The 22,957-nt window shown below is 38.5% G+C and overlaps 2 protein-coding genes across 2 annotated transcripts; one reads left to right on the top strand and one right to left on the bottom strand.

Moving 5' to 3' along the window:
- The first annotated feature begins 33 nt into the window (after window positions 1–33).
- Window positions 34–13,464, top strand: LOC140942620 (uncharacterized). Its single transcript, XM_073391548.1, has 12 exons — window positions 34–262; window positions 2,271–2,465; window positions 3,493–3,620; window positions 4,275–4,499; window positions 4,948–5,042; window positions 5,509–5,641; window positions 6,035–6,105; window positions 6,193–6,378; window positions 7,113–7,191; window positions 8,112–8,312; window positions 8,730–8,798; window positions 13,077–13,464. Exons 1-12 carry the CDS (start codon window positions 133–135, stop codon window positions 13,164–13,166), a joined length of 1,602 nt encoding a protein of 533 aa, XP_073247649.1. The 5' UTR covers window positions 34–132; the 3' UTR covers window positions 13,167–13,464.
- A 325-nt stretch (window positions 13,465–13,789) lies between these two features.
- On the bottom strand, window positions 13,790–22,957 carry LOC140942622 (DNA-directed RNA polymerase II subunit RPB7). The gene is made up of 9 exons (XM_073391551.1): window positions 22,918–22,957; window positions 22,712–22,821; window positions 22,275–22,371; window positions 20,967–21,029; window positions 20,787–20,837; window positions 20,327–20,392; window positions 19,711–19,782; window positions 17,228–17,261; window positions 13,790–15,440 (listed from the first exon to the last, which is right to left on the bottom strand). Exons 1-9 carry the CDS (start codon window positions 22,927–22,929, stop codon window positions 15,427–15,429), a joined length of 519 nt encoding a protein of 172 aa, XP_073247652.1. The 5' UTR covers window positions 22,930–22,957; the 3' UTR covers window positions 13,790–15,426.

Genomic DNA, 22,957 nt, shown 5'->3' with positions numbered 1-22,957 from the left:
TCGTTGGTTGACCGCTGTACAAAAGCCACTAAAAGTGTCGATTGTTTTGAACTTGTGTCACGTTCTTCAGTGGCTGTGATTTCACGAGAAGATGTTGGATCACTTCAGACATCCAATTTCCGCTTTTTTAGGATGCAGAAAGAACTTTTAAGCAATGAATTTAATCAATCTGGATGCATTCAAAATGATCCTGTTCTGCACAAATTGTTTGAAGATGCCATAGCGGTCCTGCGTCTTGCTGGAGCTGATGGAAATTCTGCTGGTAAAAATTAAGCTATTTAATATGAAATGTTGCTCTCCGTTTTCCTTGATCTTGTGAGGCAGGAACCAGTAAACCGATCGGAGAAATACTAGCCCTTCTTGTGAGGTGTTTGAAGAGTGTGCACAGAAGCCTTACCCTTCCCCCTCCCCCATTCCCCCTCCCCTCTAGGCTAAAAACAATTGTACCTAATAGGTAAAAGAATGCTTCCTTGGTGTCACTGAAACAAGTTTATTGAAAACTGCATATCTAACAAGACATAAATAATTATTACTTCTCGATTTTCACAGTGGATGTCAGATTCACGGCATGCGCAATATCATGCACTCTTTTATTTTATGACATCTCAATCAATCACGGCAATGATTTGTTCTACGCATTCCATCACACTGCATGCTGTTCCACACTATAGGTCAGGCCCGTAACCAGGATTTTATATGGGGGGGGGGGGGGGGGGGGTGCTAATGAGGCCAAAGTGGACCAAACTACCGAAATGTATTTTATATTGTCTGATCCGTTTATTTAGGAAAGTAGCAATACATGAAAAATTGTAACGGCAAAGTACACAGGAGGAACTGAATATTACATTTGTCGAATACAACTGTTTGAATTAAGTTATAAAGGAGTAATTTATACGATGTAAAATGGTACATCAAAATACTGTGGAACTAATCCCTCAGAATAGTCCCAAGCTCCAGCCTCCGTGTGGGTGTTTGGTGGCAAACAGATTTACCACCTCATCCAAAACAATTTTAACTTGATAATGTATGTGCATTAGTGCGGGGGACAACAGCCTTTCCTGGCCTATGCATGCCCTGTTATATGTATGCAGCCGCCTTAAATATCAATGTTAAGTTTGAAACTTCAGTTTAACTGACTGCACTCCATAACTTGGATATTGAGTATCAAAATGCAGACCTTTGGGGCCTGTAGGAGGGTGCGAACGCACCCCGTGCACCCCCCCTGCTTACGGGCCTGTAGTTGTTGCTGGTCAAAGACTCAAAGATGTTTAAAGATAAGGATTCTTTCAAGTTATTTTGATTGTTCATGTCAGACATACGTAATTTTAATGTGAAGTAATGAGTTTTGTTTTTTGTAGAGGAAAGCAAAGCCTTGTTAAAAAGGCAATAAAATAGTAATGAAGCAACATTTTGCTACCAAAAGAAATTTCCAACTAGACCGAAGCGTGCCATTCAAGTTTCCACCACAGTTTTGCTCATTTCTCCCTCTTATAATATCTTACTATACACTCAGTGTATTGTAAGAAGAAAAGATATAAGCAATTATCACAAGCTGCTTTAATTGCCTATAAAGATCGTCGAAAGGCTTTTTGACAACCGTAACATAAAAGAGAAATTCATCACAAAGACACATTAAATCAAGGGTTTCAACTACCCTCAACAAACTTCATGCAACGACCAAAAAGCTCATTGATCGGAGTTCGGTATATAAAGGCAATGGGTGTGCAAGGACTTGTGGTAAAAAATCTGCTTCATTGTGATAGGAAAAATCGAGATGCATCGTAGGTAGAAATTGAAAATTTTTGTCCCTGTGCAGATTAAGACTGCTGCCTTGCTCGTTCACTTCAGGCTCACTGAGGCATGGCAGCAATTAAAACAAAATACCAGTAGATAAGGTTTCATATACTATCTTTTGATTAATGCTAGCCATTTTGGTCATTTATCACAGTGTTTTGAACGATTAATGATTGATGAAGTTTGAGGGTTGAAGTGCACCAAACACTAGAAACAACTCCATTTGCAAAAAAAAAAACCCAGCAAACAAACAAAGAAACAAACAGTGACCCCCTTATATTTTCAATAAACTTACACCACACATTTTGTTGATGGGAAAAATTCCCCCCCCCCACCCAATTATGCTCCCCTTAACACCACCACCCCTGCCCGACCACATTGTAGGGCTGTCTGAGTAATAAATTAAGAGTCCTCTACAGTTAAATGGAAGTTACAATAGTATTTACTTTTTTACTTATTTGACTCAAAACCAGCAGGGCACAAAATATCAGAAGAAAGATGCCAAGAATCTCAGCTGCAGCAGGAAAGGAGCAGGCAGAAGAAAAGACGACCTGATAAGAAGAATGAAAAGCAAGCTGAGAGGATGCCTGTGATAACAAAGTCAAAAAGAAGAAAACTGGAAAGGATAAAAGCTCCAGTGGTGCTTTTGAGAAAAACAAGGGGAGCTGAGGGTAAGTAAATAGTCACAGGGCTGTCATTAAAAGGCGAGCGGGGCCGGGGATTTTCCCCAGCTACTAAGAACGTGGCCCCCGGCTACTTTCATAGGAAAATAGCTGCTTCGTACCCAGATGTCTCTCTCTCGATGAAAATGTGCGCGCAAAGGAAGGTGGGAAGGAGACAACGGGCGAGACGTCGCTTCACCTGCCGTCTGTACCCTTCCCATGGTCCCTTGCAGTTCATCACCAATTGCTCCTTTACTTTGCAAAAAACAAAGCGCCTGAGGAGGAGGCTGGGAAAATAGAAGAAAAATAGAACCAAAAGAAATCCCTAGCTGTTTGATTTCCCACCTACTTATTGTATTTACCTGGCAACTTGAAATCTTAGTGACAACCCTGTAGACAGCATATGTTTAGAAATAACATAAGGAAAAAAACTTCAGCTTTGTTAAAAAAAATTCATAAACTCTTCCCAGTACTTTAAACTGCCGCTTATACACCCTGGGCTTTTACGACTTGGTAAGAAGTTTTAGGAAGGCTTATAAACGGAGGCACTTATATTGGAGGGGGCTTTACTGGAATAGAAAAAAGTGCTATAGCAGTGCTGATCAAAATACGTTGTGCATTTACAGGTTTTCAATTAAACTTTGAAATGTCAAAATAACTTGTATTCATTTCAAAACAAGCTAGAGGGGGGCACTTATAGCTGGGGGGTGCTTATATTGGTTGTATTTTTTGTTACAGGTACTGTCAACTCCGTTTTAGGGGGAGTTTATTTCAGTCAAATTTCTGTGATTTATTTTACCTGGGATTTAGCTGCTGTCTGTATTATCGGGGTGTCTGCAAGCCGAGAGCTGACTGTACATGGGCCTATAAGTGGGAGGATGAATAAGCAAGGGGGTGGGGTGCTTATAAGCAGCAGTTTACCATTTCTTTGACTGAGAAGGATTACATCTTTTATTTGCAACTTAGAACTGAGAAGACCTTACAGTAAAAGTGCTGTTATGGTTGATGATTTGTTGAACTTGTTGTACTCTTATAGTTCCTTCAGAAGAGGAGCAGAAGAGTTCTGTGGAGCAGATGTTGAAATATATCAACCAGTTGCCTTCCCAAGAAACATTCCAACCACCTCCATTACCATTTGTCTCTTTATCAGTGGATGAAAATGACGTTAAGTACCATGACCTTACCATTCAAGAAATATTATTCAATATAACTTGCCTAAATCGAATATTAAGTATTTATAATGAAAAATTAGATACCCCTCCCCTCCAATATGCTTTTTAGGTGGGAGGGGAGGGGTGAGGGCACTAAGGGGAGGTCAGTTTCAGTCCTCCATGTTTTTACGTACCTTAATGTCCCAATAGTGTTTATCAGTCAAGTTTCTCTAGATACACTGTAGACATACGAATGTTGAACCCAAAACCAGTGCTTCACACAGATGACTGCACACAACACACAAAGGAGGGACAATGTGTCATGCGTACTACTATTTTGTTGCATCTATGTTTTAGCCCTGTCAAAATAAGCTGGCAGCCCTCCATTTTGCTTCTTCCAGTGGTATAATTATTTGCTGCTTGTTCAGCACTCTACTCTGACTTCATGTTATCTTGGCTACTACTGCAAAACATTTTGGACTGCACTACAGGACATTGCGTCATAACCCTTGTTTTTCAGTAACTGATTGCCCGTTAAATATTCTGGTCACTTTTAAAGATTGGGGTGTGTTTTTGCATTTGTGTTGTTTTGGATAGCAATAAATGACTGCAATTTGTTTTTGTGTGGTTCTTTTCTTGTCTTGCTTGTTTTGTTTCATATAAAAAGGAAACCATTGATGTTATGGAACATAAACCAGACTCAACTGGAAGAATCCAAGACTGTACTTACCTGTCAAGTGAAAAAGATGTTGGGCTTTGGAAAATGCTCGTTGCATCACCAACCAATCGTAATGTTTTTGTGGGAGGCTTGAGTCAAGGTGTGACATCGGAAATTTTGCGCACAGCATTTGAAGCCTTTGTTTTAAAAGGAGAAGAAACAAATCATCTTAAGGTAATGGCGACATGATATTGTCAAGTGGTCAAAAATAAAAACAAATATTGAAACTAAATTTTAGTGAAAATGAATTGCTTTTACGCTTTTGTGTGTATTTCTTCTGCTGAAATATTCCCATGGAATAACATATACTACAATGTTAACCTTTTACGCTTTGTCACATTTCTCTTTAACAAATTGCATACAAAAATGTCAACTTAAGGTTGTTTGGTACTTATTACCAGTGAAAGTAATCTGCAAGCAAGTGTGATGCTTGTGACTATATGATACAAATTATACGAGCTGCAAGGATGTACAATCATAAACCACAAACAAACATATATAAACCTTTTATCCCCAAATTCTGATTGATACATCAGCATTTCATGACTAAAATAATGTAAACAAAGGCAACAAATCATGATGTTGATTCAGTTTATGATATTTAGATTCATTTTCGTTGCAGGCACATGTAGTAATGGATACTGCTAGGCAGCAGTCCAAAGGGTATGGATTTGTAACTTTTCCTTGTAGGAGATCCACAGAGCTGGCCTTGATATGGTGAGGGGTGATCTTTATTATGAGAAAAAACATAGGCTGCTTGGCCGGTATGCCTCTATGGATATAGCTAGTAAAACTAGTCTTCTACAGGGCCTAAATTACAGTCAATATTGTTTAGTACAATCACAGCTAACCATCACACCCTGTAGGATGACAGGTTGACCATGTGTAAAAGATTAAAACTGGTAGTAAGTGGCTAAAACATCGTGATCTTATCATAAATGTCTAATTTAGTAGCAGGGATGTCATGTTAAGGGCTAGGGGGGATATTGGGAACTATCTGAACATTACCCCAGCCACTTACATGGGAAAACAGAAGAAAAAAGGAATGAAAAGAAATCCCTGGCTGTTTTATTCCTTGCCTGCTGGCAGTGTCCTGACCAGACAATCCTGTGATGACATTACAACATGTTTCTGAACCTGTAATACTGGTAGTTATGTAAACTATTATTTTGTGTATGAGCAGTATGCAGGATTTTGAAATTCATGGTCATGCAATGCAGTTAGGATGGGGACAGGAAAACAGAGAAGAGAAGTTTTCAAATGCTTCTGGAGACTCTAGAGTCATCGGTAAAGACCAAAAGCATCTTAGTGACAAGGTGGGGGGTTAACCTTCTAAAGCTAAGAGTAAAAAAGTTAGAGTTTACATTGTTTTTTTATTCACAAATTTCTATAACACAAATTTATGAAGAATTAGGGTTAAGAGATAAAGGAAATTGAAACATTTATTCATAATCATGAATAATTAGAACGTTAAGGATTTCATCCACAGACTCAAAAGTTAGAACCTGCATCTTATACAACATGATAAAACAGTACTACAGAAAAGTACTGCTCATTAGCTTTCGTTTAAATGGTCACACTTAAGGATTTCATCCACAGACTCAAAAGCTAGTACTAAGTTACGCTGTATTATTATGTGTTACAAGCAATGATACGAAATGTATAATGGAATGATTTCTTGCAACAAATTTCTTACCTGTTTTCCTTAGGTGTTTGTGAAAAGCAATGGGAATGTCATTTCTGACACAGTTTATTCTGATGCTGTAGCCCCTTCATCAAAGTAAGCCCAACAAATTAAGAGTGATTTTGTGTCGTGCTTATTCGTATTAATCAACAATAATGATGCGCGTGGTAAATATTTGTACAGGCAGTCATCAAAGAGATGTTTATCAAGGTGGGATCAAGAAACACCCAAAAAGTATCAAAGAACGAAGGAATTGACAGAGCTGGATACAACACAAGGTGGTCCTAGCCAGGAAAGATGTATGTTAGATGCGTGTCAACTGGCCTCATTGTCTGACGGTCAACTAGATCATTCAAAGTCAGCAGCAAAGTAAGTGAAGCCAAGAGTATCATACTTGTGGTGTTGTGTCGGGGGGGGGGGGGGGAATGCAAGAGTTGGTTTATCAGCTGAGTTGGTAAGGTAGATAGATGGCCATCTTAGGGGGATTTAGAGACTCGTTTTGAAATCGGCTGCTAGACAAGAGTATGGTATTTTGGCAAATAAATTTTCTGTCTTTTTAACCATTTTCGGTCAAAAGGGGTAGGGGTACTAATTTAAAGAGAGCGATTGTTTGAAGAAGGCGGCTTTTTTAGACACCTAAGCGAAACGACTGAGATGACTAATCACATGGGAGTTCCCCCACCGTTGCCTCGGAGCCAAGAGAATGGGCATTTTTTTTCCGGCCCCCTCCTTTCTTTCTCGCTGTTTTAATAGAGGGGATATAACAAGTTTAGTCTCGTCATTTCTCGACAGTGTACAGTATAGCTATGAAATGACCATCCAAACGTACAACACAAACTGAAACATAACGCTTACTACAGTCTCAGTCAAAATTGTTGGGACACTTAACTGTCCTTTTCCCCTGTGCAAGATTTGGTGAGTTCACTGCGGTAAACAACATTGAGAGGACGAGGAGACGGGCCAGAAGTAAAAAAACAGCATTAGGTGGAAGTGTCCCCAATATTTTTGTCTGAGACTGTAGTTCTTGTTTCCGTTCACTGTTGTTTACTTCAGCTCAAGGTTACTTGAAGTAGTAAGTATTGTTGATTGTTTTGTTTTCACAGTGAAAACGTTAGCGGTAAAAGGAATGAGCCTCCGAGAAGAGTTATTCAGTGGCTTACACGCGACCAAAAAATAACACTGGTAAAGACTGTCTTTTCCCTTAGAACTGTGCGTTTTACCACCCACGTTCAAACTTCTCACGACAAACGAGGTTGCAAGTTGCGAGAATACTGACTTCTGGATGTAATTATCCGGTTGTCACGCCTTATACGGGCGTTTTGTCACTTGCTGCAGAACAAGTTTGCCTTGGGCAAGCGCAACATGTACAAATTTTCTTGCAAAAAAAGTACTTCTCTCTGCTTTCTGCAACAACTCTTCGCAACCTGGAACAACCTGATTTGTTGCAAGAGAGGTTTGAACCCGGGTGGTAAAACGCGCAACATCACTTTTCAATTCGTTCTGCAACAATGTTGCAAAACAAAGGACACGTCTTGGTTGCCTGTTTTACAGTTCTTTAAGCATTTGTTTCATTCAGCTTTGTTCCTAGTCGTCCTCGGCGAGTTTGGATGTGACGTCACCCGTCAACTTTCTTTCGCTCGCTCACATAGTGCGAACTAACCTACGGACGAGGCTGGGTTTCTTATTTTCCCTTGCCACTCCTACTAGGTTATCATGTATTCCCGCCCTTGCTACCAATTGCACGTCTGCACGTGTTTGGTTTTGCAGGCTTTTCCGTTGTACGCTTGACGCTACAGACTTTCCCTCGCGTGCCACCGGTAAGGTGCTTTCTCATGCTTGGCAACGATTTTCGTGCTTTCCCATGACTGTTTTTTTGAATCTGCCTTAAGTGTGCTTGTTTGTATGAAAGGATTTTCACAACAACTGCTCCCAAACTTTCTCTTTTGCTGCACTAAAGATTGATGTAGTTACAAGTAAGGTAGTTATTATTGGTCTTCAATGCGCATGCACGGAAATGTAATTAACCCACTTATTTTGCGGAGGGAAGGAAAAAAACAAGGCAAGAGCATTGTTTAGTAACTCTGAGAGGTTCTATTTTGCAGTTGAAAACAGTTTGCTCAAATCTTCGCGCCTTCGGTGTGCGAGGTCATATTGGAGTGTTTGGTCTTCATTACGAAGCGGATAACAGCCGACTCTACGTAGTATGCGCCAAGCACGTCACAGAATCACAGTTGGTGAATGAATTCTCAGTATTTGGCGCTGCTCAAGTTAAATTGAATATCGACTTTAATGGCTTGTCGAAGGTATATATTTTTAGTACTTTTTGCTTTACCGATGCTCAATGGTTTCTCTCGTGTCATTGGTCCATTCTTACAGCGACCGAGGCAAAGGATTTTCCCAAAGATTTCTGAATAATTTCGAAGTTTTTTAGGAGAGATTGAAATTGTTTTCATTTTTGACCAACGCCTGGTGTTGTAGTGATCCACGTACTAAATATTTTCCACAAATTCTCAAAGTTCTGATTCACTAGCTTTCCAGATTATTTGTATCTTAGTTTACACACAGATGATTGCTGTAAGTTAAGGTCTTCAGTAGCCCCAACTATCAGAATTCCTACTAATGAAAGCAAACTTTTCAGGACTTGGCTGCCTGAGCTTGAACCATCTACCTGTTGAGGTCAGGAATATAACGTTCCTTGTCAATCTGTTTTTCTGTTTTAGGGTTGTGCCTTTGTTCAGTTTCCAAACGGAAAGTGTGCTGAAAAAGCAATCAAAGAGCTTCATGGAAAAGTAACTAAGCGACATACATAAAGATAATGACAAAAAAGATGCCTTATTAGTAAACCTTTAAGTAGCCTGAAAAAACAGCCGACATTTCGCGACGCCACCAATGGTTACCCCGCCAGATGATGTCTGAGAAAAGAGAGCAGAAATTCAATACGGGTGACATGTCAGATTTGGGTATTACTTCTGATTGGTTGCACGAGAGAAATTTGCCTCATCCAATCAGAAGCACTTTCCAGATCCACGTCTGGGTAGTGGCACGTCTTCAATATACAATTTCTGCGCTCGTTCCTCGGAAGTCATTTCGGCTCTCAGACGACATTTCGGTGTCGTCGCAAAATGTCGTCTGTTTTGCCCTGGGGACGAGGTTGGTCTGTTTCGCGGGCTACTCCGTGAGTAACGATGAGAATTAAACCCCAAATGCTACTAATCTCGAAAAACAGAAGACGCTGCTCGGGAAGTAGACTGCGAGCAGTCTCTCTTTTTCTTCAGATTTAGTAAGAGGAGTGCACGCGCGCGAGCGTTGAGCGGCGAAGCCGCGAGACGCGAGAAACCATGCGCGTGGTCGTTTGCGTGTCTTGGGCGATTTGCTCGACGGACCAAGAAAAAAGAGAGACTGCTCGTAGTCTACTCGGGAAGCGAAATTCGTGCCAACGTACTCACCGCTGCACTTGACAAACTCACTAGAGAGCTTAAGAAACAACGACGGCGACGGCAACAAGAACGGCAAAAAAGCAATAGGTTGAAAAGGCAAAACAACAACTTTGCACGTGATCACGTATTTTTGTACATTTGTTTGCCGTCACTACACGACAACGACGTGAAACTGCCTAATTTCACCTTTTGTGGAGGACGTAAACACAAGAAAACGACAAAATAATAATAGTGGAATAAGAGCAATGAATTTTGAAACAGCGTAAATTCACTTTTTATGGAGCGTTTTCGCCCCGTCTTTGTCGTCGTCGCTTAAGGTGTTTCGATACAGTTTTTCAGAGGCGATACCGATATTTTTCAATCGCCTTAAAAGTGATTTTTTCCTTGTCCGATCGCTATAAAATTTTTACCAGTAATTGGCTATGGATTGAAATATGTGAAAATGTAGTTTTAAATAAAATCGATATTACTATGACAACAATAAACAAAAAACTTTGAAATTGATAAAAGCCAAATTTTGTGTGATCTAGACCTACTACTGAAAATCCAACACTAGGAACTTAAAGTTTGGTGTTTAGCAAACAATATCCGTAAGAAGTAAAAAATGCTGTATGTTTGAATTCGACTAAAACGAAAAAATATTTCAAACCTTAAACTTTCAATAGCCGTGATAGGTTATTTAATAAAAACGTTATAAATGACTCAAATTATTCTTAAGTAGCATAAGAATGACGCTTAATATCATATTTGATGCTAGGACATTTTGGTGCACTTTCGTTCATGCGATCTTGAAATCTAACCCGTTTTCTCACCACCTGTATAAGTGTAACTTCATTCAGAATTTGGACTTTTAGCGCTTTCTTGTATATCTCCAAAACGACTCGAACGAATTTTTTTTAAAATCTCTTCACACAATCTTCATAATGTATATAAAAATGTCTGAAACTTTCATTAAGATTGATTCACTGCAGCACCTTGAAATTTCAGGACAAACTTATCCTACGAACCGGACAAAAATCTGCGTTACAACATTCACTGTTTTGACGTTATGCTAATTTTTCCAGAATAATGCGCGCTATATTACATACCTCCATGACTAGTACATTTTAGTTTGAATTTATCGCATCTTTTGAATGTAAAACATTGACAATACTCACACTGAAATGTACTAGTCATGGATATATGTATTGTCCGCATAAATTTGGAAAAATTAGCATAACGTCAAAACAGTAAATATTGTAACGCATATTTTTGACTGGTTCGTAGGATAGGTTTCTCTTAAAAATTTCAAGGTGTTGCAGTGAATCAATCTTAATGAAAGTTACAGACATTCTTATATACATTATGAAGATTGTGTGAAGAGATTTTTAAAAAAATTCGTTCGAGTCGTTTTGGAGATATACAAGAAAGCGCTAAAAGTGCAAATTCTGAATGAAGTTACACTTATACAGGTGGTGAGAAAACGGGTTAGATTTCAAGATCGCATGAACGAAAGTACACCAAAATTTCCTAGCATCAAAATATGATATTAAGCATCATTCTTACGCTACTCAAGAATAATTTGAGTCATTTATAAAGTTTTCATTAAATAATCTATCACCGCTATTGAAAATTTAAGGTTTGAAATATATTTTCGTTTTAGTCGAATTCAAACATACAGAATTTTTTACTTCTTACGGATATTGTTTGCTAAACACCAAACTTTAAGTTCCTAGTGTTGGATTTTCAGTAGCAGGTCTAGATCACACAAAATTTGGCTTTTATCAATTACAAAGTTTTTTGTTTATTGTTGTCATAGTAATATCGATTTTATTTAAAACTACATTTTCACAAATCTCAATCCATATAGCCAGTTACTGGTAAAAATTTTATAGCGATCGGACAAGGAAAAAACCACTTTTAAGGCGATTGAAAAATATCGGTATGGCCTCTGAAAAACTGTATCGAAACACCTTAAACTCCCTACTGTTGACTACTAGCTGACGCTACCTCTTTTGATTGCGCTTTGGTGCGCTCGCAGAAACTACATAGACTGCAAACAAGCTCTTCACTTTATTGGGCGTATCGTAACTTGCGAACAGGGCTTCGGGTAAAGTGGTTGTGTGCTAAAAGGGGGTATGTCGACTTCTCTTCGCGAGACCACTACAGGTCGTACAGCCCCTTAAATACTCCCCCTCCATCCTCCCCACAGCGAGCGCGATTGGAGAGCTTGCTTACAGTCTACGCAAAATACAAAGACAATGCTTTCGTCAAGAACTCGGTATTCCCCCTGTTTGATAAAGATAAAACTACTTTATGGCCTTCTCTTCGTTTCTCACAAACGAATACTTCACCATGCCTCGTGGTATTTCAGGAAAAGTGTAACCTTTGAATCGCGTCACGCAATATTTTCATCACTCTGACTGGAAACAGGGGGCGTGGTGTCAGTTTTAAAGCAAAAAATATATGAGATCCATATTTGCAAAATTAGAAGTGAATGTTACTCAGTTGGTCAGTGACTGTTGCAGATGGAGTGGCTCCTAAAATAAAATAGCCTTTGTTGGTGCAATACCGAGTTTCAAATTGCGTTACATTTGATCATACTTGCTCACCGCCTTGGTTCCTTCACTTATGGCGTGCTTGGAAAGTTCTCCCGGCAGCAGCAGTTTGACAGCGGTCTGAATTTCACGGGAGGATAAAGTTGATCTCTTGCTGTAGAGAGCAAGGCGTGAAGCTTCAAAGGCAATGCGCTCGAAAATGTCGTTGATGAACGGGTTCATGATGCCCATGGCTTTCCTGGAGATGCCAGTGTCCGGATGAACTTGCTTTAGTACTTTGTAGATATACAGACCGTAGCTTTCTCTACGTTTTCCCTGCTTTCTCTTCTTCTTGTCGCTCGACGAAGTCTTTTCGTCGATTTTCTTCGGGCTGTTCTGGTCTTCGTCCGTTGAAGAAGGCATGATAAGTATCTGGGAGACCCGGGAGACAAGTGAATGTGGATACTAATCTGTTCGCGCGCGTTGTTTTTGTACCGATTTCAGCCCAGCATGACAAAAAACGCGGATCGAAATCCTCGCATTCTGATTGGCCAACGCGATCTTAGCAGTGGGGGATTTTCTTTAAAAAGTACGCTAGACTTGCGCTACCCTTGTGCACCACACGGGAACCACACGGGCACCACACGGGCACCCAACGACTTATTTCTATAAAATAACTGTACGAAGGAGCAAATATTGCCTAATTCTAAAGCTCAAGACAGGCCTAAATTTCTGGATGACTGAGTTATTCATCTAATATATTCAGAGTTTTTCTACAATTTTCGTTTTTTTTATGCATCTTTACATCAGACAAGCAAATTTCACCACCACCCCTCGTTTTGAAATCGTACATTTTCATTTTGCTAACTTCCAAGGCAGTATAGACAAAATACCCATTTGAAAAAAGAGTGCAAATGCGCAAGAGTCTTGGCAGTGAAATTGCCTGTCTTACGTAAAAATGCAAAAGGAAGATTGTTTTAAATCTCTGGCCATTTCATTTCCAGCAAGAAGGTCCCATGGATTGATAGGAATGATTTTATCAGAAGCATAAATTATATGCTTCTGTCCCTATCCATACAATCACTCAAAAATTAATCACTTTTGTGAATTACAGGTTGTTGGTGGTATGCCCATGAAAGTGATGATAGCTGAGCCAAAGGTTCGCAAAGGGTCAAGGACAAAGAAGAGCAGTTCACACATGTGAGAGGACTGGACTGAGTGTGATGTCAAATTCATCGCCAGTCTTCCTTCCCGTCCAAGTTTACATACCGGTAGTGTCAAGAACCTGACTAAACTACGAAACAGTGTTGCAAAATATTGTATTGATTCTCCAACTCTAAACTAGAAAACATTTTTTCAAAAGCACAATATTTTATTTGGGTGTGGGCCGAATGCCCATGGCCTTTGAAACCCCAAGTGAAGCAGGGGCGGATCCAGGATTTTTTTAGGAGGGGGTGCACTCGTCTCTTGCTCTACTTCAACACCAATAAACCACATAGTTCTTTTTTTGGCAGAATACCAGTTGTATTAGAAAGCCGCAGGTCATCTCGGGGGGGGGGGGGGGGTGCACACCCCCTGCACCTTCCCCCTAGATCCGCCTCTGTGAAGACTCTCTTGCAGGCTATTTTGCCCCAGGAAGCAAACTTTGTATCCACTGTGTCCGCAACAAGGTTGCTACTAAGAAAATAACTCCTACTTAGTAGAACGCTCTGGTTACCAAGGGACATAAGACTGAAGTGAATGTACAGCTGATACCAGCAATACGGAAGGATTGATCAATTTTTTAAAGAAAATTTTAGAAAATGACTCAGTGAAAAGTAATGTAAATTGTTTTGTAAATTTAATTTTTTAATAAGAGAGAAGGACTGACCTGCAATACAAGCCAAAAAAACATCATATGTACACTTATAAATATTAGCCTGGAGGCTTGCTCAAGATGTCTGTATGTCAGTGAATTGTCACTTGGGTAATCATGCACTGTACTGTATTTTGCAAATTAAAAGTGTATAAGTAATGGTAACAGGACTGAGTGGAGTCCAATTCCTTCTGTAATGCAGGAGTCCGATTTTTTTAATCACGAGTATGATTACAGACAGAATTGGACGACACGAAGTTCTGTTACCAATTAATCATAACTTTAACAAAATTTGTGATATATTAGGCTGTTTTTTAAAATCAAAACACGAGAAATTCCGAGATTTTTTTGCTAGCAGTGAAAAAAAAAAGACATTTAAGCGCGCGCATGATGGCGCGTACTGTCCAATTACTTAGGCATGACGCGTACTGTCCTATTTAACTGTCCTATTTAGGCTGAGATCAGGGCAGTTGATAGCCAATCAGATTTAAGAATTTTATTATAGTTATGATTAAGTTAAAAATTGTACAAAACCAAACAAAGGAATATTATTAAAAGTTTTGAATATATAATCATTGTGATAGCTTTAATTATTTCTAGATAAACAGTCCATATTGAAGAAGTAAAAAACAATAGCAACTCTGTGAAAATGACCAGGAAATGCATGATCATGCTGGGTAGAAATAATCTTTAAGTAGCCTGAGAAAACAGCTGACCTTTGACCTTTTCCCCGCCAAATGATGTCTGAGAAACAAGCGCAGAAATTCCATTTGATACTGATGATGCGTCACTACTCAGATCTTGTTAGTCATTCTAATTGGTCGTGCCGCAAAGAAAATTCTATTCAACCAATCAGAAGCACTACCCAGATCTGGGTAGTGACACATCATCAGTATGGAATTTCTACGCTCGTTTTTAAGATGTCATTTGTTGGGGAAACCAGAGGTAGCGTCACCAAATGTCGACTGTTTTCTGAGGCTAAACTTTCTAGCTCCTTCTACTCATTGCATATACCCAACAACTTGAAACACTATGGAGAGTCCTGATTTCTATAGCCTGTGTCACAGACGTAATCTAACCCTGGCTAGTCGGCAAGTAATGTCTAAAAAGCAGCACCAAGATCCTTGTTCTGAATTCTAAACAGACTCAACAAAATTTAATTAGCAGAACTGCATTTCAGATTTTTCTTCAACCCGACTGGCAAATCAACCATGGCTTTTTCAACAGGCCAATCATGGCCCATACTCAAATCCACGGGTAAACAGGTGGTGGCCCAGGATTTTAGTGCTGACTTGCAGACAGATTTAACCAGAGGTTTAATTTCGTTTGTGGACACTTAAGTCTCTAAACAGAAACTCCCCTAAAATGGACAGTCGCCTATATAGTTCCTGCCACTCTGCAGTCATTTTGTTTGACTTTCTATGAGGCAGACACTTAAAGGAGTTGACTGTGTATTCATAATTCAAAACAGCCAGAAAGGACCTAAGATCCAGCAAGCTTCTGGACAAACTTCTGTCTAAACTTTGAGTCAAAAAATGTGAGATGTTGGTTTTATGTTACTTGTTTGCCAAAGCCTCTTTTAGAAAACTTTAAAGAAAATATCCTCTCATTAACTGACAAGTCCTGCAACAAAAGAAACAAATAAGTTAGTTTACTTGATCGCCAGCAAAAATTCACAATATGTTTTAGCCTTTACAGATTTCAATGCCTAGAGAGTTAAGACAGGATTGAAGTCTGAAAACAAACACTTGTATATCTACTCCCATCCACTTCAGGCATCAATACATTTCAGGCATCAGGTACATTTCAGGTCCAGTGAAAGGTGGTTGTATCAGGGACTAAAATATTTTAAAATATTTTAAAAACAGTTGTGGGCCATCCCCCAACCCCCTACCTCTTCCCCCTTACTTTTACAAGTACAGTCGAGGCCAGAACTATATTAAGGTAGCAGGGGACACCTTGGGCTAATTGTTATGCATTTATTTAAAGCATATGCATGAAATACAATGACTATCAACAGGTTTACGATATATTCATAACTGAATAAAAGATGAGCACATAATTTTAAAGTGTGCATGTGCACATGTGGCACAGATACTGCTGACAAAATGTTTATTCAGAGCAAAAAACTGAGGCTGAAAGGGGGTGAACCTTGTTTCAGTGATTTTTGAATCAATAAAAATAAGAAAATCTTCAGAAATTTCAACCAAATTTAATACCAAAACTCTTTGTACAGATACGTTTTTTTTTTGCCTCAAAAATCCTTGAAAACGTTGCAGATTGTAAACAGAATTAACAGATGGATTGCAATTAACCATAATTACCACAATTTATAACATATCTTGCTTGGAACTCATGCTTTATTTGGGAGTCTCAAAATTTGACTTTTCTGACAATTTTGTGTCCAAGAATTCAGTGCAGATAGAAAACTTCACGAGCTGGTACCGCAGAGAGGTAAACTTGGTAGACAGTAGTGTGTCATGTACAAAGCAGAATTCTAAATGAGTGCTTTTATAAAAAGATATAAGGTGTTAATTTCAGGGATGGCAGATTTTGCTCATTTAAGCAATATTATATCTTGCTTGCAAATGTTCAATATTGTAAAATCTGCTCTATACAAGACACACTAGAGGTTTTGACCAATAATTTATAAATAAAATCGCAGAGTGTCATCTTCTATTCTTTCCGTAAACTTGGACACAAAATCACAATTTCCCAATTTGGTATAACTGTGGCTTAAAGCATTGCCATAAAGTGCGATCTACTTTTGAGTAATAAAAAGCAACCGTCCTAAACTTCCATCAATTCCACAATGTCTCTCTACAATTTTAACTAAATCACCTTTAAGCCGAGATATAAACGTTTTAAAAGAAGTAGCACATGCAAAATTTTGCCTTATGAATTTATTCAAAGATAGGTATCCCAAGTGGCCTTAAAGTGACAAACACAGATGTAACACAGATGCATGTACATGTCAGCACTGATGTTTGTGTCAGCTTGGATGCAATAGGCAGGAAAATACTTTTTTAATTCAATCTGATGGCATTTGCTTTGAAGTGCAATGTTAGAAAAAACAAAACAAATATTTCTTGGGTTGCCACTCATTCCAAGTGTATGTGGGACAATAAAATACAAATAATCTAGCTAAATTTGGTGATGTTGATGTGGGTTTCGTTCGTAAAATCGCTCGGCTTGTCAATCTAATTCTGGGTTCATATGCCTAAGAAACATCAGCCATTTCCTAAAGAGCTGACAATCTGATCCTTCATTTTAACAGCAACCAAATGAATATGAAATAATGAAAAATAAATTTACATTTGAGAGGATCAATACTTCATACTTTGCTTGCTTGGCAAATAACATAGCTGCACTGATAAATGTACATTGTATGTCTGCCAAACAGCTCTTACCTAAATAGTCATCCATAAGTGATCCAATAGCAAACTGCAAGATGATAAAAATTAACAAATTCACTTGAGTCAAGAGACTAAAAAATATAGATCAAAACATACAATACATCAATACGAATACATACATTTCCTTATAATATAAGCCAAAATTTAATTGGTTATGGCATCTTTACTCTAACTCAGAGCTGTAAAACGTTGAGTTACTGTAATGATTCGATTTAGCGCCCTCCTTCCAATAAGCGCCCCATTTCAAATAACTACCCCCCTTCGAATGTGTTTTTGTTAATAAGCGCCCCCATTTTTATTAGCATCCCTATTCTAATACTACAATACCGAGTACAAGTACATATCAACCGATCTTCATCTTCCATTAATTGCTCACAAATGAACGGCAATGCCACATTTGAAAAACAGAGGTCTTTGTCTGAGTTTCTCAACTACTATGTCTATGTGAGTGCATAAATTCTTCAAGTGAATGATCTCTTCTTCAAAAGCTGTGGTCATTGCTCAGCTGGTCATTCTGGCAAGGAAGAATCCAGGGACAAGTCCATTACATATTTTATTTTCACACGACAAGGATCCTTTTGACGGGATTAACGAATTGGATGTCCAAGTTACCACACTAGAAAGCTTTTATTTTTTACAGTATTGATGACAGTAAGAGACATTGTCAAAGCTATCAGTGTAGAAATAGATTAAAATTCTCTCATGTCAACTCAACATTATTCGTCATACATTTGCTACTGTTAAACAGTTTCTGTTATTGTTCCTTTTCAATAAATATTAAACTTTTGTTTTGAGCATTTGGTTGTTTCTCAAAAAAAGAAATAAGTGCCCTGTTCCGCATAGGCACCCTGTCTCAAATAAGGGGCCTGCCCTGAGGTAACAAAAGTAAATAAGCACCCTAGGCGTTCAATCAAATCATTAGGGTAACTGTATGTAAAAAGTGGATATTTATCATCTAAGAAAGTACAAGGTATTTACTCAAACACAGACCTGTGAGTTAAACGTTGAGTTAACTGAATCTAAAAATTGTGACCTGTTTTTCTCCCTCGTGACACCCTTTTAGCTTCTCTATGGTTCCTGTGGACCCCAGGGTGGAAAATCCTGGTAAGAACACTCGTCACCTCTTAAAGATGTACACCCGTCTAAAATAGGCACCTAGGGTTGGTCTGTTCTTTTCACTGACTCCCTTTTATAGCAGACACCTTGTGCTGGTTCCTTCACTGTCTGCCTTACACCAGGTATTTTTTTTTGAGGGGGGGGATGGGAGATGGAAAGTTAACAAAAGTCAGGGTAGGGAAAGTCAGGGAAAATAGATAAAAATTATGTTATGGGGTTGGTCAGAGGCAAGAGAAACAACAATTCTACAGCTATGTGCAATATTCAGTCATAACATTGAAATATTAAGGTGATTCCCTAGTAAAAGAACCTAACATAGATTGTACATGAAACTTGGTACACTGATGTAACAAGTCAAGAAGATGATAAAAAGGTAATAAAAAGTGGGGGTCACCGTGCTCGTTTTGACGTCACAATGCTGACAAATACGGCTATTTTGGACCCTTTGACAAAAGCCGCGCGCAGCCCGAAACTAGACAAAAAGGAAAGATTTTTTCAATGATGCATGTGGTATCGTACAGAATTTGACTTTAATGTCTTGTTTATCCACTTACGTACCAGAAAAATGCCTTTTAATGCCCTTTTTTTTACTTTACGCTCCAAAGTAGAATTAAATTGGACACGCGCTATTCGACATGTGATAGCTCAATCCGTACAATTTAGTAAAATTGCCAAAAAAGTGAACATAGATTTGTGCCAATTTTTTTTCTCACCAAGAGGAAGCGCTGTCCTTATTAAAATCATGAAATAAAAAGTGGGGGTCACCATACTCGTTTTTGCGGTACAGCTGCAGAAAGTGCGCACCAAATGCATTTTCCTTGATTTTTGAGAGAGGACTGGGGCGAGTTTCAAAACAGAATGTATGCGAAAGGGGGAAGAAAGTATTAAAAAATCCGTTTTTACAGAATTTACATCGAGATATCACATTTAGGACACAATGTGATAAAGAAAGCGTTTAAATGAAAATCAAAGTGAATAAGCACAAATTAAACATCCATTATCGAGGTTCTCCGTGAGGAAGTCGAACTCAGCAACACGCGTACTGCTTACGTTATGCACATTCCCACCACATTGAGTCTTACCTCGGCAAGATACAACCGCAAGCAAAAATTGCAATAGCGTTTCTCTTCGGTCAACTTCATTTTAATAATATAACTTCACATGCTCTTTTTTACAGAGGCCATCTTGTTATGCGCAGTAAGAGATGCGCAGTGCAAAACCAGGGAATCACCTTAAAAAACACACACACACAAAGGAATCTGGACTAAGGTGTGCAGTTATGAAGCGAAGGAGGACATGGCCAGATATGTAGTTTGGTTTACAATTACATGTACCACCAGCAAGTAAACTGTTGTACTCACGATATCATTAGCATCAACTCTAGTTCCCACAATTCTAAGACGTATCTCATCATCTTGCTGTATGACAATGTCCTGAAGAACAAAGTTGCAACAATGCAACAATAACAGTTACTTATGCAAAGGAGGTGACAAGAGCTCAAAATAAGCACTGGTATCAGGGGCACCCAAAGAGAATATAGTTCAAAACCACTTAACATAGCATTGTTGAACGTATTTTAGTATTTAAACGGTAGATATAGGCATATTTTTATTCCCTAAAAACTTTTCATCTGTTCGGATTTCCTAGCTGAAAGTCTAGTGATCCGAAAATTATAGGTATCAAAACTTACCTTTTCCAAAAATTTCAGCCAGGAAAAGGCTCCCGAAAATTCTAGGTGGCCTTTTTTAGGGTAAATATCCGTTTAAAATGGGTAATTATACCATTTTGTAGATGTTCTAAAATCCTAGGAGAGGGAGGCAAGCAAGAAATTTTACAACAAATGTTCCGAAAATTCTAGTTCTCAAATCGTCTTCTGAACAGATATTTTCCCGAAGTTTGCCGTTGGGTGCCCCTGTGGTATAGCTCTTGAACACATTTTACGAGTGCACACATTGATAAAGCTAAAATTCATCATACCTCATCTTGTGTCTTGTAACAGGGTGGATTGGAGTTTGGATCAAACTCCATGTCAGAGGGTATGGACTAAAAATAAGAAGTATAACAAATTTTAATGGTGTATAGACTGAAAGTCACTGATTGAAAGTGTTTCTTGCATGGTACCCGAAGGAACAGACCATTCGAGAAAAGTAAAGAGGGGGCGAGGAATATTTGCTTTGCATGAATTGAACATTTTTTGGTGTTTGCTATGTGTCCATGCTTTTCTCTCAGCTTGAATGTACTCTTTCTGCCAGTTCCAGGTGTATGCATGTTATTTTACAAGAATATTTCATGTACCAATTTTTTTTGTTCATTCCTCCTCACTTTTCTAAGGGTCCATCCCTAATGATTTTATCCAATTCTTATAAGGACAGCCACATGCGCAAAACAAGTATTTACCATTTTACAAAATAAATAAATGCAGTCAAGAAATACTTACGTGTCTTGATACAAAACAAGAGAGAGGACCAATATCAGTAAACAACCCAACCTAAAAAGTGTCAAAATAATGCAGAAATGACAGATGTTCAAGTCTTCACACATAAAAATTGTTACCCATTTGATTTACACATTGTCAAAAGCAGAGAGTAACAAATTTCCTTCAATTTTACTAGCATACCTTGTTCACTTGTGTAACTACAGCATCTAAAACTTCTCCCTTGAATGGTCTGAAAACAATGGCCTGTAAAATAATTGCCAGATGGTGATAATAAAAAATATAGAACTCCAAGGTTAATTCAAAAACCTTTTTGGTCAGGTTTACCTGTCTCTGATTCGTTATAATTTTTCAATTTCCTGTGCAGTTGGTTATCTCAAAAGCTCTTGTCACTCTTACAAGAAGATCACAGAAGATGCAGCTTTGTCTCACAATAAATGTGATGACCGTGAAGATCATGGGAGGGACAGTGATTCATTTTAAATGTTCCTACCAAAATACATGATGCCATCCATCTACTTCAGAGGTCTATGAACGTTTCAAGGCCCACAGAAATAAAATTTAAGATTGGTGATTTCCAAGTAATGAAGTGGCAGGAGCAGATAACACAACCCTCTCATACAAATGACTCAAGAAGAGTTTGGAACAAAAATGAATTAAGACAGTTGCTCAAAATTCCAGTTTGATCTGGAAAGTGTCTCCAATAAGTTGGGGACAATAATAGAGGGCTATAGAAGGTTAATCAGTTGAAACTGTCAAAAGTCGCCCTCTCTAAATACAATTAATTAGCTGGTTATTTTGTTTGTTTTGTTGTTTTTTTTTTGACAAATTTTGTTCTAGATTCTCATCACTCTCCACTCTACTCTAGACTCCTGCATGCAGACGTCTCCTATTTCCTTTGTGAAACAGGAGATGTCTGCATGCAGGCTACGCCATAGCCTGTGAAAACAGCTGTCTCTCCCTGCTCCTTGCCGCTAGGGATGTTTTGCCAGGAGAGACGTCTGCACCTCAGCAACAGAAATTCCATACTGATGATGTAAAATCTGTAAGGAATCTGGTCAGGAGCTCTGACTGGTTGACACAGTAGTTATATTGTTCTAGATACTGTTTAGGAATGACAGACAAAAAGTCAAAAAGACAAAATGTCAAATGCAAACACAATAAACCTATAAAAAAAAGAGTCAATATTCATGGAATGAATTCTTCTGTAGAAGGAGTATTTTAAGTTTTGCTGGAGCCTGTTCGAAGAGAAACACAAAACTTTACCAAAATCGATCAGGAGAAACATAAAATGGAACAATTTTACATTCAGAACTCCGTAACTAATGGATTCATTAAGTAGACACTAATTTATGTCATCAGTATGGAATTTCTGTTGCTGAGATGCATATGTTTCTCTTAGCAAAATGTCCCAGGCAGCGAAGAGCAAGGAGAGACAGCTGCTTTTGCCGGCTAGCTACACTACCCTGATAGGAGAATTGGAGTTTTTACCTTGTATTTAACAGGATAGACAACAAATCCTCTTCCAGGTTGAATATGACCAACTCCTATGTTGTCAATTGTGGTAACAGCAATGATAAATCCATACCTAACAAATTATCATAAGCAAAAGATTTAACACAATTAAAGTTCTGTTGTCCAAAGTTCCAGTTTTACACAGAACGAAATAATTGTTCAGGGAGCACAAAACGGACGATCTACCATTAAAGTACCCCTACCAAGAAAACTAAAAAAAAATCAAGCAACACATGCATCATAAATAACGGACGAAAAATTGCAAAGCCGCTTAATAATATAAGGATCTATAAGTCTGCCACCACAAACAACTTCATCTAGTACAGTTTAACGTTTAAGCAAAAGAAAGAATAATAGTAAACATAATTTAAGTGTTCTATCCGTAAAGTAACAAATAACTCTTCAGTCCTCACTTTCCACTACAAGTTCCTTCAACTTCGGTGAAAAGCTTCTGCTTCACTGTTTGTAGCAAATTTGGTCCAAAATATCGCGGATGAAGCAAGATTTCGTGCTCCAGGGATATCTAAAGAAGAAAAATAATCAGTAAACGAAAGTATTTCATCGACGACTTTACTCTTAATGTGAAGATTTCAAGAGAAATATTGAATGAACAACTCACATGGTAAAACATTTTGCTCCAAACAGCATGCAACCTGAGC

Source organism: Porites lutea, chromosome 7 (assembly GCF_958299795.1).
Source record: "Porites lutea chromosome 7, jaPorLute2.1, whole genome shotgun sequence".
Lineage (NCBI taxonomy): Eukaryota > Metazoa > Cnidaria > Anthozoa > Scleractinia > Poritidae > Porites > Porites lutea.
The sequence above is the reverse complement of the archived record's forward strand: the minus strand, read 5'-3'. Positions and strand labels throughout refer to the sequence as shown.